This window comes from Diplodia corticola, assembly GCF_001883845.1.
Source record: "Diplodia corticola strain CBS 112549 chromosome Unknown scaffold38, whole genome shotgun sequence".
Taxonomy (NCBI): Eukaryota; Fungi; Ascomycota; class Dothideomycetes; order Botryosphaeriales; family Botryosphaeriaceae; genus Diplodia; species Diplodia corticola.
Window position 1 is genome coordinate 61,880 of NW_017971517.1, and position 18,179 is coordinate 80,058.

The 18,179-nt window shown below is 59.2% G+C and overlaps 9 protein-coding genes across 9 annotated transcripts; 6 read left to right on the plus strand and 3 right to left on the minus strand.

The window, feature by feature from the left end:
- Positions 1–395: 395 nt before the first annotated feature.
- Positions 396–796, plus strand: BKCO1_3800016 (cytochrome p450; the record flags this gene model as incomplete). The annotated part of the gene is made up of 2 exons (XM_020275223.1): positions 396–536; positions 584–796. 2 exons carry the CDS (start codon positions 396–398, stop codon positions 794–796), a joined length of 354 nt encoding a protein of 117 aa, XP_020128652.1.
- A 72-nt stretch (positions 797–868) lies between these two features.
- Positions 869–2,166, plus strand: BKCO1_3800017 (cytochrome p450; the record flags this gene model as incomplete). The annotated part of the gene is made up of 2 exons (XM_020275224.1): positions 869–1,074; positions 1,134–2,166. The coding sequence occupies 2 exons, from the start codon at positions 869–871 to the stop codon at positions 2,164–2,166; spliced, it is 1,239 nt and encodes a 412-aa protein (XP_020128651.1).
- A 544-nt stretch (positions 2,167–2,710) lies between these two features.
- BKCO1_3800018 (serine threonine-protein phosphatase 6 regulatory ankyrin repeat subunit b-like) lies at positions 2,711–4,879 on the plus strand (the record flags this gene model as incomplete). Its single annotated transcript, XM_020275225.1, has 2 exons — positions 2,711–3,117; positions 3,169–4,879. 2 exons carry the CDS (start codon positions 2,711–2,713, stop codon positions 4,877–4,879), a joined length of 2,118 nt encoding a protein of 705 aa, XP_020128646.1.
- Positions 4,880–6,393: 1,514 nt separating this feature from the next.
- On the plus strand, positions 6,394–6,701 carry BKCO1_3800019 (40s ribosomal protein s29; the record flags this gene model as incomplete). Its single annotated transcript, XM_020275226.1, has 3 exons — positions 6,394–6,455; positions 6,508–6,613; positions 6,693–6,701. The coding sequence occupies 3 exons, from the start codon at positions 6,394–6,396 to the stop codon at positions 6,699–6,701; spliced, it is 177 nt and encodes a 58-aa protein (XP_020128645.1).
- A 392-nt stretch (positions 6,702–7,093) lies between these two features.
- On the minus strand, positions 7,094–9,619 carry BKCO1_3800020 (leucine rich repeat domain protein; the record flags this gene model as incomplete). Its single annotated transcript, XM_020275228.1, has 2 exons — positions 7,094–9,372; positions 9,430–9,619. The coding sequence occupies 2 exons, from the start codon at positions 9,617–9,619 to the stop codon at positions 7,094–7,096; spliced, it is 2,469 nt and encodes an 822-aa protein (XP_020128712.1).
- A 1,070-nt stretch (positions 9,620–10,689) lies between these two features.
- On the plus strand, positions 10,690–12,266 carry BKCO1_3800021 (uncharacterized protein; the record flags this gene model as incomplete). The annotated part of the gene is made up of 3 exons (XM_020275229.1): positions 10,690–10,852; positions 10,908–11,033; positions 11,209–12,266. 3 exons carry the CDS (start codon positions 10,690–10,692, stop codon positions 12,264–12,266), a joined length of 1,347 nt encoding a protein of 448 aa, XP_020128713.1.
- A 1,655-nt stretch (positions 12,267–13,921) lies between these two features.
- BKCO1_3800022 (uncharacterized protein) lies at positions 13,922–14,493 on the minus strand (the record flags this gene model as incomplete). The annotated part of the gene is made up of 3 exons (XM_020275230.1): positions 13,922–14,058; positions 14,114–14,348; positions 14,398–14,493. 3 exons carry the CDS (start codon positions 14,491–14,493, stop codon positions 13,922–13,924), a joined length of 468 nt encoding a protein of 155 aa, XP_020128710.1.
- A 343-nt stretch (positions 14,494–14,836) lies between these two features.
- On the plus strand, positions 14,837–15,883 carry BKCO1_3800023 (thiamine pyrophosphokinase; the record flags this gene model as incomplete). Its single annotated transcript, XM_020275231.1, has 2 exons — positions 14,837–15,109; positions 15,245–15,883. The coding sequence occupies 2 exons, from the start codon at positions 14,837–14,839 to the stop codon at positions 15,881–15,883; spliced, it is 912 nt and encodes a 303-aa protein (XP_020128711.1).
- Positions 15,884–16,257: 374 nt separating this feature from the next.
- On the minus strand, positions 16,258–17,591 carry BKCO1_3800024 (phosphoserine aminotransferase; the record flags this gene model as incomplete). Its single annotated transcript, XM_020275232.1, has 2 exons — positions 16,258–16,328; positions 16,388–17,591. The coding sequence occupies 2 exons, from the start codon at positions 17,589–17,591 to the stop codon at positions 16,258–16,260; spliced, it is 1,275 nt and encodes a 424-aa protein (XP_020128708.1).
- Between the last annotated feature and the right edge of the window lie 588 nt (positions 17,592–18,179).

Sequence of the window (18,179 nt, forward strand, 5' to 3'; positions counted from 1 at the left end):
GCGGAGAGGGATGACCCGAGTGGATATCACCCCGCGGCGCAGTTCCAATGAACGTACCACCTGGCGGGCTGATTCGGCATGTCGACCCACTCATGCAAAGTCAATTTGGTGACGATTGTTCCCAATATGGCGGACCGCTTAGCGCCTCGCTATCAAAATATGCACTGTGTGTGATAGGCTGCAGTGATCCCTGCTGTGCCGCACCATTCCGCTGCGCCGCTTGGAGCCCCAGCTGCAGGTCTCAGCTGCCTAAACCCACTTCCGTTGCCGGTTCACGCCTGTCCAGGCTGTCGGGTAGGCTCTGTGTCTCATTTCCGCACTTTGGCCATAGTTTTTCTTTCCTCCAGCCTGCCTGTTGAAGCCAACATCCGCCGCTGCTCTCATCTCCCGCAGCCATGAGTGGACCTGGTATCGCTGTTTCTGCCTCTGGCATCTCAACGTATTTGCTGGTCGCCCTTGCAGGCGCACTGTTCTACGTTGGCACCAAAGCATACCGCTCGCGCAAAGTCATCAATGATCTGCGCAAACAAGGACTGGTTGGTCACCATTCCGTCCACTGATGTCGCTCTGCTGACTTGTCCAGCCAATGCCGCCGTTTAGCTGGATTGCAGGCCATATGCTGGTGATCAAGAAGTGCCTCGAAGATTTGCCTGTTGACGCTGTCTTCAACTACACCGCTCGCCGTCTTTCTCTCGATTTCCCCAAACACCACATGTTCTACCTCGACTTCTGGCTAATCAGCACCCCGTTCCTTATTGTCGCCAATCCTTATGCCGCCTCACAGATCACCCAGTAGCTTGGTGTTCGCAAGCCGGATGCTGTGGAAAGTGCATTCCAGTCACTGGCCGGAGGCCCCAACTTGATAACCATGCCCAATGGTCCATGGAAGAAGTGGCGGTCCATTTTCAGTCCTGGATTCAGTCCGGCCTACATGCTGGAACAGGTGCCCAAGATTGTCGACAAGGCCGAGGTATTTTGCCAACTTCTGCGCGAGAAGGCCGGCCAGGACACAATGTTTCAGCTGGAGGAGGCTACATTCCGCCTGACTATTGACATCATCGGTCTCATCTCGCTGTGCGTCATCCCTTTCTGGTGGCTCTGCTTCATGGATTTCCCGCTGACATGGGCTGCAGAGACTCAAGCTTCCACTATCAAACATCCGATTCGGAATTCCCCGCCACTCTCCGCTCACTTATCGAATGGGCCACCTTCGGGGACGAAATCAACCCACTGAAGCGGTGGAATCCATACCGGCCGTTTATAACCTGGTACTACGGCCGCCGGCTCGACGCATTCATCCACGCCGAGCTCGAAAAGCGGTTCGCCGAGCGCCGGCAGTTCCTCCAGCCCGAGAAGCAAAAGGACCGCAAGGTCCGCTCCATCGTGTCCCTCGCGCTCGACAGCTACATGGCGGAGCACCCGTCGGCCGAATCCGCCTCGCTCGACCCGACCTTCCGCACCTACGCCACGGCGCAGCTCCGCCTCTTCCTCGTCGCCGGCCACGACACCACCTCCAGCGCCATGACCTACACCTTCCACCTCCTCCACACGCACCCCGCCTTCCTCGCCCGCGTCCGCGCCGAGCACGACCAAGTCTTCGGCCCCGACCCCACCGCCGCCGCCGCCCGCCTCCGCCGCGACCCCGCCCTCCTCAACCAGCTCCCGCTCACGCTCGCGGCGATCAAAGAGGCCCTGCGGCTCTTCCCGCCCGCCGGCGGCATCCGCATGGGCGCGCCGGGCATCGAGCTGACGAGCGACGTGGACGGCACGCGCTTCCCCACGGCGGGCTGCAGCGTGTGGGTGGTGCACGAGGCGGTGCACCGCAACCCGGCGCTGTGGCCGCGCCCCGACGAGTTCCTGCCCGACCGCTGGCTCGTCGAGCCCGGGCACGAGCTGCATCCCGGCTGCAAGGGCGCGTGGCGCCCGTTTGAGATCGGCCCGCGCAACTGCATCGGCCAGACCCTGGCGCTGACTGAGATCAAGACCGTCTTGGCTGTCGCGCTGAGGAGCTTCGATCTCGCGCCCGCGTATGGCGAGTGGGATGCGCTTCATCCGGGGAAGGGGGTCAAGCTGGCCATGGGCGAGCGCGCGTATCAGGTCTCGGGTGGCGGCGGGGGGCAGCACCCGGCTGAGAGGTATCCGTGCCGGGTTTCGGTGAGGGGATGAGGAGCAGACTGTTTGACACTGGTTGCTGTACTTTCGGCTGACAAATACCCTGTCGGGTGAGCATGGTGGGAGGAAAAGAACAGACTTCAGGCGGGATTGGTCATTTCGTGGAGGATCCCCCTGTGTCGTAGACGTTCATGTTGTTGATCTTCCTGCTTGCTGTCACACTCCTGTTCCCATGTTCTCACTCGAGAGTCTTCGTAAATAAACGGCGTGTGCTTGGACGACTGAAAAAGACATATCGCCATCAATGAAGGTGTGTACATTGCTCGCTGATGGAGGAGGTAGAAGTGAGTCGTGTCATTGTGGCCAGTGTATTCATGTAAAGAAAACGAGACCACAAAACAGAGTGCAATGGATAAAGCACAGTGCCGACCATGATTCGTTATCAGCGTGCTAGACGGCCGGAAGCTAAAAATAGAAAATACCCAAGTACCAGGGGGCTTGTGACGGTGACCGGGGCTTATCACGCTGCGAGTGCGGCCCCCCGCTGCACGTCTCCGCCAACCTCACCCCACCCACCACCAACGCAGGGCCACGCTCGATGGAGCCGACGTCGGTCATCTCAGTCGCGGGAGCGTGCTTGACGGTAGTGCTGCGCACGTCGCGCGAGATCAACGAGCTGGTGGCCAAGGCGCGGCGGATCGACCACACAGTGACGCTGATCCTGGCCCGGCTGGGCTCTATCCAGGCCACTGTGTCGCAGCTGCAGTCTTGGATGCAGGCCGAGGGCAGCGACGTATCGCCGCAGGTGGCCGCCGACCTGCACACGGCCATCGGCGCCTGCCAGCTCGTCGTGCGCGAGATCCTACGCCATGTCCAGCGCGTCAAGGCGGGCTGGCTCGGCGGCCGCGTGCGCCATCTCTGGGACGAGGGCCAGTACCTGATGTACCAGCAGAGTCTCGACAGCCAGACTGCTGCACTGGCCATCTTCCTCAACGTCATCCTGCTGTAAGCCGCCCCTCCGCACTCGGCTGATGGCCCACTGACGCCTCTCGGCAGCAAGTCGAGCACCCGCCAGCGCATCCTTCTGGAGAGCATCGAGAGCCAGCGCACTCTGAGAGATGCACAAGACCGGGCGTCCATCTACTCTGCGGCCGAGCATGAGGCAGACGAGCACGGCGAAGTGCCCAAGCCCATGGACCACGAGCGCCGGCCAGGCAGCATGCAATCCGAGACCAACGACGGCTCCGAAAGCACCACGGCCACCATCTCCACCAACTCAACCAGCTCCTCTGCCGGCTTCGACGCCGAAACCAAGAAGTCACGGCGCTGGCTGGGCCTCCGCCGGCACGCCTCACCATCATCGACCAAGCAGCAGCTGTGCGAGGCCGCACTCGTGGGCGACGCCGCCCTGATCGCACGCCTCTGCGACGAAGGCGCCGACGTCAACGTCAGGCACTCCAAATGGTCCAGCACCAACAGCAGCAGCACCACGCTGGCGTCGCTCGACTCTTTCGAAAAGCCCAAGCCGACAAGCCCCGGAAGCCTGACCAGATATCTCTCCTGGCCGACGCGAGCAGCCGCCGTCCAGACGTCTCCTCTGCACATCGCCGCCGAGATGGGCCATCTGGACGTCATCAACACGCTCATCACCCGCGGCGCGAACCCGAACCTCACGTCGGGCGACGCGGGCCGCACGCCGCTCCACGTGGCCGACGAAGACGCAGTGCCGCTGCTCCTCTCGCTGGGCGCGCAGCCACTGATCAGAGACCAAAAGGGCCAGCTCCCGCTCCACGATGCCGCCGCCAACGGCCACCTAAAAGCCATACAACTATACATCCAACACCACCACCAACACAACAACAACAACAACAACAACAACATCCTCGACGCCCCCGACAAGCGCCAGCAAACCCCCCTCCACCACGCCAGCCGCCACGGCCGCGCCGCCGCCGCCGCCGCCCTCCTCGCCGCGGGCGCCTACCGCAACGCCGCCGACGCCGACGGCCAGCGCCCGCTGCACCTCGCCGCCCGGCACGGCCACGCCGGCGTCGTCCGCGCGCTGCTGGCTGCTGCCGCCGACACGGCCGCCGTCGCCTCGCGCGACCGCTGGACGCCGCTGCACGCCGCCGCCAGCGCCGGCCACGTCGCCGTCGTCGACGCCCTCCTGCAGCTCGCGGGCGCCGACATCGTCAGCACCATCATCAACACCCCCGACGCCCGCGGCCGCACCCCGCTGCACCTCGCCGTGCTGGCTGCGCACCGCGACGTCGCCGCCGCGCTGATCCGACATGCCGCAGAGACGACGACGACGTCGGTCTCCTCCAAATCCAACCCCATCGTCGACACCCCGACCGCCGACCGCCGCGGCGAGCGGCCCCTCCACCTCGCGGCGCGCAGCCCCCGCGCCGACGACGCCGTCGCATTCGTGCGGCTACTACTCGACAGCGGCGCCGCCGTGGTCTGCAACGACGAAACCGACGAAAACGAAAACGACGACGGCGGCGGGGGCAGGGGCAGGGGCGCGCTGGTCGACCGTGCGGGGCGGTCGCCGCTGACGGTGGCGTGCGGGCGGCCGGCCGAGGCGCTGGACGTGGTCAAGGTGCTGCTGGCGGCGGGGGTGGCGGTGCGGCACGTCGACTACCGGGCGCTGTGGCGGAACGAGCGGCTGCGGGCGTGGGAGAAGACGGCGGTGCATGCGGCGCTGAACGAGGTGGCGGGGGAGGAGCTGAGGAGGGATGAGGTGGAGTGGGCGATTGTGGCGGTTTGACTTTTGAGTTCGATCGGGGTGGGTGGGTGTGGGTTAAGTACGGATGATGTGGATGTATGTGGTAGTTGGGGGGAGGGGGAGAGGAGGTGGTGGTACCTGCTGGGGAGATGGATGGCGGTTGGATGTCTGTCTGTCTGTCTCTGTCTGTCGGCTGTGCTCATGCGAGAATATGGGCCAGCCTGATCGAACCGCACGAAACCCATTGCGCCAGCCTCGACGCCGCAACGCCGCCGCAGCCATCATGTTATTCATGCCGCAGAGCGCGAGCGGCTGGCCACCGTCCATCTTCTCGCCCGGTAACAGCACGGGCTTCGCGAAGCGCTCCGTTGAGAACTAACGGCTTCGGCGCCGCTTTTGGCCTGGCACTCGTGCTTCCAGCGGACAACAGATATATGACGACACAAGACGGAATGAGACAAGCGATTGCTTGGTGCCGACGACTTCAACGCGCCCAGTATAAGAGAAACATGAAGAGGGAGGAAGAAAAAGTATCGGGGACAATGATCTGGTTGCGGGGTGCAGACAATGCACGAGATACATGCATGCGTTGTAGAGGGCGGCTGCCGGGTCGGAGTGGTACTCCGGAGAGATGCTGGCTGCTCCAAAAAAAAGAAACCCCCCTGAATAAATAAGCACACGACATATGCACTGCACTGCCGTTATTGGTACATATATCTGCGGGTTTTTATCATGGGCATCTCGCAGTAATGATTTGCTTGTCAAGTTGTTTGTTTTCTTCTTCTCTTTTCTTTCGCAGCTCTCAATCGTCTTCGAAAGGCAGGCATGCTCATCATCGGAGAAGGAAATGGCGAGAACGAAGGCCCGCACATGTATAAAATGTAGCAGTTGCCTTTTTTTATCCCCTGCGGGGACGCAGGCAGATAGTCTGACTTGCTCTCTCATACATATGAAATCTCTCCTTCCGTGTTCTGCACTCTTCGAGAGTTACAAGCTCACGACGCGTGTTTAATCGCGACATGGCGTAAAATCAGACCTTGCTGGGCGCCATGGCTTTTGTTGTCGCTCCGGAAGAAACGGGATGCGGTGTCGACGGCTACGGCTGCTGCTCGTGTGTTCCTATGGCCTCGAACATCTTAATCCTCTGTAGTGCTGTGAGGACTCCAACATATGATGCCCGGAATGCGTCAGTAAAAGGATAGAGGGGGAGAGAGAGAGAGAGAGAGAGAGGGATAGAGACGTCGGCCGAATTCTGCGAAGCAGTAGTACGCAGTTACACGAACCTTCTATAGGTGCCATGCGAACGGAAGCGCACGCTGCGTGTCTTAACGGCAGTCAACAAAGTGTTGCGTGGGGCCTTCCGCTTTCCCTTTCCGCTGGGTACGCCGGCGCACCTTGATGTCCCAACAACCATCAAGGTGTCCACCACACAAACTCCAGCTAGCAAGGGGAAAAAAACCAAAAACGAAGAAATCTCTCACACCTTCTACCCGTCATCGCCTGCAACCAAAACACCCGCCTTCACCTCTCATCCAGCAACCAACGACGACACCACCATGTCCCACGAAACCGTCTGGTACTCCCGCCCGCGCACCTACGGCAAGGGCTCTCGCGGCTGGTGAGTCATCCCCACATCCCGTCGCTACGACCACCACCACTGACACGTGTAGCCGCGTCACGGGCGACAAGAAAAAGTCCGGGGTGATCCGCAAGTACGGGCTCAACATGTCGCGCCAGGTGTTCCGCGAGCAGGCCGACGCGATTGGGTTCAAGAAGGTGAGTGGAGCACTCGAGTGGTGTTTTGAGGAAGGATGGAGTGGGATCATGCGTGTGCTGATGACAGTTTGTGTGGCAGTACCGGTAGATCAGGCATCATCGCTCGATGTCCTGTCAAGAGAAACGCGGCGGTCGTCTTCTGACGTTTGACTTTTTGTTTCGCTCTCTTTCTTCTTCTTTTTTTCCTGCTGGGAAGGCGGTGGGGACTCGGACGGAAGGAAGGAAGGAAGGAAGGGCGTCGTGCAATCGGCGGAACCGGCACCACCAGGGAACTCGGGTCGACGAAATGGAAGGATTGAGTGGTCAGCGTACCACCACACCGGAATGCTAGCACAAAGAGAAATATGATGCTACAGCAGTAAAGAGTGAATCGTGAACCGTGACTCGTGCCGTTTGGTCGGTCAGACGACAGACCGCAAGGGGGAAAAAAAAAACGAAAAGAGTCTGAGGAAAGTCGTGACGCAGAAGAGCATCCGCCGTTCATCTATAGTTGTACCCGTTCTCAAAATAGTTCCCATAGCAGTCGACCTCGCCCCCCCTCGCCGCCTGCCCGGCCGCCGGTGGCCGCACGACCTTGATCTCGCCATCCCAATACCCCTCGACCTCCGGATCGCTCTCTCCTCGCGCCACCGCCGCCAAGTACGCCGCTTTCCGATCCTTCCGAAATCTAGTCAACTCAGCACATACATCGACCCTCCGCCTCGCCTCGTGCTGCGCCAGGACGGGCACTGGCGCCGCCGCCGCCGCCGCGGGCAGCACAATCTTCTCGCTCATGCTGGCCAGCGGCAGCGACCGGCCGGGGTCCAGCGACGGGACGCCGCACTCCTCGTCGCCGAAGAAGGAGAAGTCGCGCTCGGCGGCGGACCAGAACGCGTCCGAGTCCGGGTCCTCGGTCGAGGACTTGGACGGGTACTGGCGCCAGGCCGAGGTGGGCTTGCGCGGCGGCGCGTCGCGGCGACGGCGGCCGCCCGGCGGCTCCATCTCCAGCACGAGCGTGCGCAGCGCGAACTGCGAGCGCGCGTACTCGCGCTCGGCGAGCTGGCGGTCGCGCCCGGGGGGCAGGGCGTACGCGCCCCGCGCCGCCAGCCGGGCGATGTGCGTCTCCTCGGCGCAGTCCTTGACGAACTGGACGAGCCGGCGCACGACGGCTGCGGGGGACTCGGTCTCGAGCGGCACGTCGGTGAGGACCAGCGTCTCCAGCCCGGGCAGCATGCCGGGGTGGAGGTGCTGCTCGTTTGACTGCCGGAACTCCAATCGCGCGCGGCGGTCTTCGAGAGCGAGGGATGAGGCTCGCCGGCGGTTGGTCTCGTGTTCGCTGTGACGCGCCCGGAGCGTGCCTGCGGGCTCGGGTGTAGACTCTCCTTCTGACAAGCTCATTTTCTCGGTTCCTTGAAGGAGCTCCGTGACGGCCTCGCTGTGGCTGGTGGGTTCGGGCGTCTCTGTTTCTGGTGGATCGACGACAATCTCTGGCTTCAGTGGTGGTGTCGGGGGCAAGTCGCCTGGTAGTTCGAACACTTGCGGCTCGGAAGCAGGCAATTCGACCGGCAGCGCCTGGTTACCTGGCAGCTCGTGCAATGCGGCGCCGTGTGTGGGAGCCTCGTGTATCTGGCTGGATCCATCGAGCTCGAGCGCTGAGGACGGCGTGTATATTCCAAGATCACCTTCCATCTCAACTCTCCCGACTGCGAGATCGGCAACCGCAGTTTCCTCGGTGACTACGGCATGATTGATGCGCAAGTACGTCAGCCGTGCGGCTGCAAACTTCTTGATGATGGGCGAGAGCTTCTCCGCGCCCGGCATGGCGAAATCTTCATGGTCTTCGGACTCCTCGAAAGATAGCAAATAGGACGGTTTTGGCTTGCGCGTCAGGCCGCTGGCGACGGTGCCTGCGTCGAACACATTTAGCCTCTTGGAGTACAGAAGCCCTGAGACTCCTTCAACGGTAATGTTGTTCTCCGAGATGTACAAGTGCGTGATGCCATCGGAATAGGCGTCGTTGATGAATGCATTACCCGCGAACTCACTAACCAGCTTGGCTCGCAGAACACTGTCAAAGTCTTCGTGGCCATAGTCATCAAAGGTAAACGGATGGCACATGGGAGACGACGGAGACGCTGGCGAACGCATCTCAGTTGACGAGGAGCCATCGGGACGCCTCGAGCTGAAGCAATTATCCAGGAGAATGCGGGCGCTCTTGTCGGTCAGCTGATTGTCGCGGACATCGAGGCTCTTGAGTCTAGTCTTCACGGCGGTGGCCAGCGCCTCGAGCTCGGCATCCTTCAGCCCCAAGGATCGCAGCTTCAAGATCCTCAGGCTGTGGCAATGCTTCAGAACGGACAGCACGTCGGCACCCTTTGCGGACTTCGTCTTGGAGAGGTCGAGGTACAGCAGGGCGGGGAAGTGCTGCAGGGCTTCGGCGAGGCCGGTGTAGGTGGCATTGGTGCAGGCGGAGGCGTCCAGGTAGCGCAGCCAGAACAAGGGGAAGTCGTACGTCATCCGCCGAAGGCTGTCGGAGAGCGACGAGAGGCGCGGGTTGCTTGGGCGGCGGAGGGTGATGAGGGCGCCGTGGTCGAAAAACGGCAGGCGGTAGACGATCAGCGATTGGAGTCGCGGCAGGTACTCGAGGATGTCGCGCAACCACTCGGCGTGGGGGCCGTCGTAGATCTCGGCATGGGCGGGTGGCAGATGGAGCGTGTGTGTCAGCTCTCGGGTGCTCAGCCGTGCCCAAGCGAGCGTCCGCCGGAATCGGACAAGGGCGACTGTCCTTTGGCGTCAGCGATGAGAGAGGGTGACGAGCGATGCGAGGGAAAACGCACCGTAGACAACATCGTTCTCGACGCCGAAGTGCGAGGCTGGGTTGCCCCAGAGCTGGCGGGTGAAGATGGCGTGCCACTGGCGACAGACGAGGGCGGCTGAGCAGAGATCCGCCGACGGTATATACCGCGCGACGACGGGCCAACAGTCCCTGGTGTTTGCCGCCTCGTACGATGGAAGCACGTCGTTCATGGCTGGAACGTGCAGCCGTGTCGTCGTACGAAAAGAGAAGAACGAGAGAACGGACGCGGCGTGCGGCGGCCAAGTAAGCTGGGCTGTCCGCTAGAAGCCGTCACCTGACCATTCCGTCGCGCACCAAGGCCAACCCAGTCCTACCTGTTCTTCCATGAGGATTCGTGGCCTGCGATACTCGCATGCAGGCCCCGTTCGAGTGGAACAATGCTGGGACGTGCGCATCACGTGCCAGCATGTGTTTCTATAAATAAACCCGCTACGTCACCAACCACTGTACTTTCATCGGTCTAGCTACATGAAGCAGGCAACGAAGCGGCGCCGGAACAAGCTAAATTACTTGTTCATCACGTGCAATCGTGTACGAAGTCCAAGCAGATTAGTCACTTTCGGGGTATATGAGGCAGCCCAGCAATCAACACTCGTTCGATCATCAAAAGATCAACACATGTCTTCTATGCGTTTGCTTCACGCCCCGACGTTGCACCCCACCTGTTTCCTTATCCTGCGGTTTTCCATCCTGTGGGGGCTTATATGCAGTTACAACAACTATTCTTTGATTACGCTCTCAGGCGGACGACCCAGCCCCGACCTATACTCGGATACAGACACCGACAGTGGCACCATCGGCTTACCAGCCCTCGCTGATGGCGAAAACTGGTAGTCCAGAGATGGCTTTTGTGTTTCATGCAGAGAGAGCTGAGGATGGGATACACTGCATGTCATGCATGTAGGCGTGGCTGAGTTATGGCCCCTCTGCAGTACCACCATGCACGGATGGTGCCTTGTTGGTTGGTTTAATCTATTTAGTCGTAGTCGCACACAAGGCAGAAACCCCTCTCATGCAGAGAAAGGCCAGCGCGTGAATGATTACAAGGGAGCCTGGACTCATGTGTGGTGATAGGTCAAAAGCGTGGTCTTTTAATAGAGCAGCTTCGCTCTAGCTACCGCCTGCATAATCCCGCTGTATATAGTGTGGAAAATGACCTTCTTCTCTGTAACTTCGTTGACAATCAACCCAAACACGCTTCGATCATCCTCCCTCGTTCCACTTGAAGACATCACCAACTATGTCTAGTCCAGACCCGAACAGCACTTGTCTTTCAGACCCACACGAGCGCAAGTTGTTCCCAACTGAGATGTCTGATCGTACTCTTGGATTGTGGAATATTGGCCGCGTTTTCGGTGTGATTGGCGGCACAATTCTTGCTCTAATCCCTCTGTTCTTCATGGGTAAGTACTCCCAAGATCGAAATATCCATGCGACTAACGATACTATTATTTGAAGTTGTGGCAATCCTGGCTATGTCACTTAGCCAAAAGCCAACCACGATCCAGCCCGGTCCTGATCTCGAGCACATTTTGATTCTTCTACCAACACTATTCCCGATCGCCTTCGCCGCAACTATGGGTCGTTTTTCCAAAACCCTCGGCCTTTACTGGGCCGAACGTGGAGTTTCACTTGGAGTTAGACACCTGCAGGAACATCTAAGAGTTAGGCGCTAATTATAGACAGACTCTTGAATGCCTAGTTGGATGTCAATCTCTATTCAGCGCGGTAGAAAGGCTTTACTTTCTAAAACGTACAGATCTCATCTCCATCTTCATCGTACTTCTGTGGCTCCTTTCGCCTGCTGGCGGCCAATCCGCTATACGACTTCTTACCAAAGAGCCTATCATTGCGACGACGACTTCTACCGTCCGATATCTACCAATCGAAGTTCAATCTCATTTATTTCTCAATGGGGCTGATGACGCTTTTACAAGCTGGGGTTTATACGTACCGCTCTTTACGATGTCTCTTTTGACGCAAAAGACTCAAAGCCAGCCGCGCGACACTCTCGGGAACGTTAAAATACCAGCATTAGATACCGCTCACCCATCCGTGGAAGGCGAAGGCTGGCAGGATGTGGATTACTCACAAGAGGTACAATACACTTCACTCCTTGGTATTCCCACCACAGGGATTCCGGCGAAAGGCGATGTGACTTTCACCATGGCCTCTCGCTATTGGGACGTCACCTGCTCGCAAAATATCTGGGTCAGCAATAAAACCGCACTACCAATCGATTTGAACCCTAACGATACTGGATGGGGAGAGACTGGTTCGTACTTTCACTTGGACGAACATTCCCACCACACGAGTGGAGCATGGATGGAGGGAAAGATGCCCATGTACTTCATGACTGGTGCTATGCAAGCGTGGAATGCCAGCTTTGCGAATTGCACATTGGAGCATATTGTGGTCGAGGCATCTACGAAATGTGAGTCCGGAGCCTGCCGCGTTACCGCCATGCGCCCCGGCAATCAGAGCGCAGGATCACCACTCATCGACCCTTTGCCGCTTTGGACTACTCTGCTCTATCTACCCGAGACCTTTATGTACCCTCGATCTAGTGATATTTGGACAACGGCCTCGCCGCTCGAACTCTGGCTGATGGATCCCACCACTGACCTGACCGTCGTAACCTCGGATTCAAGTTTGTTTTACAACATCTCTAAACTACCTACCGAGGTTCTTGCCTCTAGATTGCGAGTTGTAATAAACGCCTTCTGGCAGTCTGGAAATGCGGCCAGCTACATCGAGGGCAACCTCCCTGAGAATCTGGACAACTTCACTTCTTTATCCGCAACTTTGGGAGTGTAAGGACTATCCCTTACCCACTGCACCATGCGTATGCAGGCCCTCCGGGGGCTAAAAGAGGTACTGGAATAAACCCAATTAGAGTTTATTCTGGCATGGCAGGCTAATATATCTTCGTACCCTGACAGGGAGTCGACAACCTATCCTTTAACAGCAGCGAAGCACATGTTGTACAGCAAGCTGGCGAAAAGTACGTATGTCAGTGTGTATGGGCGGCGCTACTTTCTGGTACTTCTGCATTGTTGTTCTTAGTCGCGTGTTCAACTATGATCCTGCAGTTGGTCATCCTGGCACCGGATATTCTAGGCTATGTATCCAGCAGTGCGAGATATAACCGAAACGTCATCACCTCAACTGATGGGAGCTTTCTCAGTGGGCTTGAGTGGGCGTGTCGGTTTAGAGATCTCGAAGTAATTGTTGGTAACACGAGTGGAGAAGGCGAGAAGGGTCGAATTGCGATGGCGTTGAAGACTGATAATCAACCGCAGAGGCTAGCAAAGGGAACGGTTTATATGTAAGTAGATGGATCTTATCATATTCTTAATTAAGAAGAGTCTTCCGTGTCTATTCATAATTTAGAATAATAAGAGTTGCGAGATAAAATGCCTATTGTGGTGGTAGAAGACTGGTAGCCAGGAGACCTTTTTCTTTGCTGCTTGCAAAGGTAAGCCGGCTGGCCAAGGCATCCGCCTGCCGGATCGGGTTTGTTCAAGCAAGGCACACGGGTATAAAAATGGCTTTTCTTAGACAGATTTCTGAACATCAACACACTCCTCTTTGCTCCTACTTGTTCAGACCTCACTGCCGATGATTCTTACGGCCTTGTTCGTTTCATTCCACGCCTCACTACTTTAACCAATCACCCCAGGCTTCTGCTTGAACGTCCAACCCTGACTGACTAACAACCTTCTCCGAGCGCGTGACGCGGCAAATGGCTTACATCAAGCTCTAGCGTCGCGTTCCGGTGAAGCTTATTTCGACGACCATGTCTCCCCTCCCCAGTCACCCCAGATGTTAGCAGCTTGCGGCGCATGTGAAGGTGGTAGAAAAGGGGTCGTGTAGAGAGCTTAGCTGCATAATCCGGCCGCCAGACGAAGCTCACAAATCACCCGGGAGCCTATCCAAATCCGTGGGTCGCAGTGGATACGTAGTAGCCATGGCAAAGACGGCATGGCACCGGGCAACGGAGGCTCTCGCTGTGAGATTGGTCGAAGATGACCTTGACTTTCAGCCCTCATCTTGCGGATCGCTCACGGCTCACCCGAATTCAGCTGGAGGCTGGAGCAGTTTTCACTCTACGTGTTTGAAGCGCTCCGCAGCCGAGACGATCATCTGTTCTCTGATGAATCTCCTGAAGTGGGCGTCCATTTCAAGGGGAAAAGCGATTCTTTGTCAATGAGATCACGCGGTGGTACAATGCTTACTATTTCTCGAACAATGTCTACGCAGAGCCAAAAAGGCAGATTTGCAGGGCCTTTGCCGAAGGCTTTAGCAGTTATGTGCGTCACGGGATGCCAAAGGTTCCATGAATCTACAGCACTGGTCCTTACATCAGTCCCGAGGTTGTGGGGGTTTCATGGTGTGAGGGCGCTACGGGAGGAATCAGATTTGGCCAAGACCCAGGGCGGTCAGCATCGAGAGGGGTACAGCGAGTTGTGCTAGGGTCGAGGCGGCATACCCGAGGGACTTGGATCGTTTTGGCGGATGGCGTCCAAAACGGGGTCGTAAAACGGGCGGTGGCTCGATTCAACGAGTTCCACACCGTCTTCGGTGGCTCTGTCTTGACGGTGATACTCTTTCGATGGCTTAATTAGCCAGCGGAGAAACCCGAAAGGGAGAAGCTAGCTTACTCTGTGTTTTTGATCGTATCGCTTGCCTCATTCGCCAGATGAAGAGTTTTTCTTGGTCGTCAGGAGGGATGGTGGGCACACCCTCCCCAACCAGTCGCGCACCCAGCCTTTTGAAGACGAGCTGTTGGACGCCGAGCGGTACATGGTCCCATGTCGTAATCTCCTTCTTTTCCCTCCCGGCCCAGTATGCCTCGCTGTGCGAGACGAGGGCATCCGCCTCTTCTCTGGAGAAGAGCTGTTTGAGTCTCAGTCACGGCCGGTTCGGGAAGCCGGGGCAAACTCACAATCAGCTTCTTCCAGGTCATCTTGTCCCAGCCCAGTTTCTCCTTCCACTTCTCGGCGGTCCACTTGTTGTGGCTCGCCATGGTGCCAGCAAGCATCCAGAGGTGGCGGAAATGCACGGCGGAAGACAAGAGGGAAGGGGAGCGGCCGTGTCGTACGATGCCACGATGCGGAACAGCACCCGGACTCTAGCGATTGGCTGGTCAGTGCGTGACGGTGCAAGCCGAGGAAGGGCCGGAAGGCAGCTGAGAGCTCGGCTGGGGCGCGCTTGCACTTGCTTGCGATGCGCCGCCTGTGGCCGAGGAAGGACCGGAGTAATTCGGCACGCTGTGACGCCACAACGCGTCTACATCATCATTCCATGGAGAGGCTTTTTGGGAAAAGACATTTCTGGCATCCCCCCACCCCCTTCCCCGCATCGGCGAATCCCGGCCGTCATCCATGGCTGCCGCAACCGAGTTCGCCCCGGCGCGCTTCCTGCAGCGCGTTGACGAACAGGCTGCCGCTGCAGCGCAGGGGACGACGCAGGTCCAGGAACAGGACTGGCCCGCGAAGCCTGCGCTGCTGATCCTGAACCAGCCCGTCGCCAGCCTGGACCTGCTGCAGCGCCTGTGGGCCCGCACCGGCTACCGCCTCTGCGCCGACGGCGGTGCCAACAGGCTGTATGACACTTTCGCCGGCCTCGACGACGCCGATGCCCGCAGAGTGCAGTTTGTACGTCCTTTCCCGTGAGCGTGCTTCGTCTCGGACCTGCTTCCCTCTCGACTTGTCGCCTGCGCATGTCGTCGATCCCGACGGGCTGGCACTGGCACCCGGCTAACATGCTCTCGCCTCTGCTCTCCCACACAGCTGCCGTCCATCATCCACGGCGACCTCGACTCGCTGCGCGACGACGTACGCACCTACTACGCGAGCCATGGCGTCACCATCTCGCGCGATCCAGACCAGTATTCCACCGACTTTGGCAAAGCCGTCAAGCGAATCGCCAGCGCCACCTCCATCACCACCACCACCGCCGCCGCAGAAGAAGATGGACTGGCTGCTGCCTCATCTCCTACCAGCTGCTACCGCGAGATCCTGATTCTATGCACGCTGGCCGGCCGCGTCGACCAGGGTCTCGGCCTGCTGTATGAGATGCTGCGCCTCGAGAACGCCGCCCTCTCGCCCACCCGCCTCTGGCTCTTCTCCGAGTCGAGCGTCTCGTGGATCCTGCCGCCCGGCGAGAACCGCATCGACGTCGTGCCCGCATCGCCAAACGGCAGCAGTGGCAGCAGTGGCAACAGCCACTTCACTGAGAACGTAGGGATCCTCCCCGCGTTCGGTCCTGCGACCATAACGACCACGGGCCTCGAATGGGACGTCACCGACTGGCCGACGAGCGTCGACGGCAACGTCAGCACCAGCAATCATGTCAAGCGTGGCTCCGTGACGGTCAAGACAGACGCCAAGGTCTTGTTTACGATAGAGAGGGCGGCCGAGCTACCCTGACCGGAAAGTCTCAGGCCCGATGTGCGTGCTAGTAGAATTGCTTGTTGAATCTTAGGAGGTTGATCTGTCTGATGATGTTCCTTGGCAAGTTAATATAGATAGATGTATACATAGATTCTGAGATACTGCACCTGCATGTCAAAAGGCGTTAGGGCTTGTGTCACGCATGGTCATAACATCAGACTATTGCACGGGCACAAGAGGGTGTCTGGATGGCTGTCGCGATTGCACAAAATCCGAAACTTTTTAGTTTGATACCGTCATCTGTCTTGGTGTTGAACCGTAGTCATACCAATCCCTTGCCCTTTTGTGTGCATCCATGCTTCCCAAACGCCTATCAATGCGATCATACTGTTTTACTGCTCCGACATGACTTACTGGCCCTTGGCATAATCCTCCAGGTACTGCGCCAGCTTCTGGGCGCCCTCGGGGGCCACAGCGTTATCTGCGAGGAGCATGGTCAGCAAACATGATATCAACACGGTATGACGGGGCAAGACCCACAGTTGCTAGCCCTGATGCCACCAACGCTCCTGTGGCCCTTGAGGCCGGTCAGCCCCCTCTTCTCGGCGCCGGCCAGGAACTCCTTCTCCTTGGCGTCGTCGCCGCCGTACACCCTGAAGCACAGGTTCATCCTGCTCCTGACGCTCTTATCGGGCACAACCCGGTACACGTCCGGGTGCTTGTCCAGCACGCCGTACAGCAGCTCGGCCTTCTTGTTGGCGACCTCCTCCTGGCCGGCAATCTTGCGCTCACCGAACGCCTGAACCAGGCCCTGCATGACCTGGCCGGCGACCCAGACGTCGAAGATGGGCAGCGTGTTGTAGAGCGAGTTATTCTTGGCGATGGTCGGCCAGTCGAAGACGATGGGGGCGATGGGCAGGCCGAGCTGGCGCAGCAGCTCGGGCGAGGCGCGCGTCGACAGCAGGCTCTTCTTGACGATGACGATGGTCACGCCGGCGTTGCCAATGTTCTTCTGCGCGCCGCCGAAGATGACGCCGTACTTGCGCACGTCGATCCGGCGGCTGATGAAGTTGGACGACATGTCGGCGACCACGGGCGGCGCGTCGTCGCCCTCGAGCGCGGCGGGGAAGCCCGCCGGCATCTCGACGCCGTCCACCGTCTCGTTGTCGCAGTAGTAGACGTACGCCGGCCGCCTGCCGCGCGGCGTCAACGCCCACTCGGCCTCGGACGGGATGAGGCCGAACTTGCCGTCGGCGCCGGCCGCCTTGCGCGCGTCGACGGCGACGTTGACGTGCTGCGGGCCCAGCAGCCGCGCCGCCTCCTGCGACGCCTTGAGCGACCACGAGCCCGTGACGAGGTAGTCGGCGCGCAGCTCGTCGGCGACCGCGGTGCGCAGGCGCGCCAGCACCTCGTCCTCATCGCCGCCCAGCTCCGCCGCGATGGCCGCGCGCCGCCGCTCGACCCAGACGGCCACCAGGTTGTGCACCACGGCGCTGAACTCGCCGCTGCCGCCGCCCTGCAGGAACAGGATGTCGTAGTCGTCGGGGATGTCGTAGAGCTGCGTCATGGCGGCCTTGGCGTCGGCCAGGATGGCGTTGGCCTCGGGCGAGCGGTGCGAGATCTCGCAGATGCCGATGCCCTTGTCCGCGTAGTTGAGCAGCGCCGACGAGGCGCGCTCCAGCACCTGGGTGGGCAGCGGCGCGGGGCCGGCGCCGAAGTAGAAGATGTCGGAGCGGGAGGGCATGGTTGCGGCGAGTCAATTGGTCGGTTGGTGGGAGAGAGAGGAGGTGTCGGTGGTGGTTGGAAAGGCCGGCGGCGGCGGTGGTGGTGTTTTAAGCTCCAGGGCAAAACAAAATTCCAGTCATTCCTTCCCGTCGGACCACCGTCATGGCTGGTTGCATGACTCCTCTTCTCCGCCTCCGCCGGGCGGGATTGCCCCTCCCGATCTCGGAGCCATCGATCCCTCGAGACGGGCAAGGGATTTCTCGGCCCTCATCAAGCTTTCTCCCCGCGTCCGCGTCCGCATCCGCATCAACCGAGATCACTAGCAAAGTGCCGTCCTGAAACACATCGTCGTTGCGCCTTCCTTCAGATTCATCGAGCCCGTTTCCACCCAAGAGCAACTTCACCCTAGGCCCATGCGCAACTTGTGTCATAATCGCATCAAGCCACGGCCAACCTCAACAAGGCAAGCGGAAACACGACGTGTTCTACGAGTCTCAAGGCAACGTGGCCGAGTGGTTATGGCGGTAGACTCAAGATAAGCTCTTGGCTGTCCAAAGCAGTCTGCATTCTACTGGAGCAATCCGCATGGGTTCGAGTCCCATCGTTG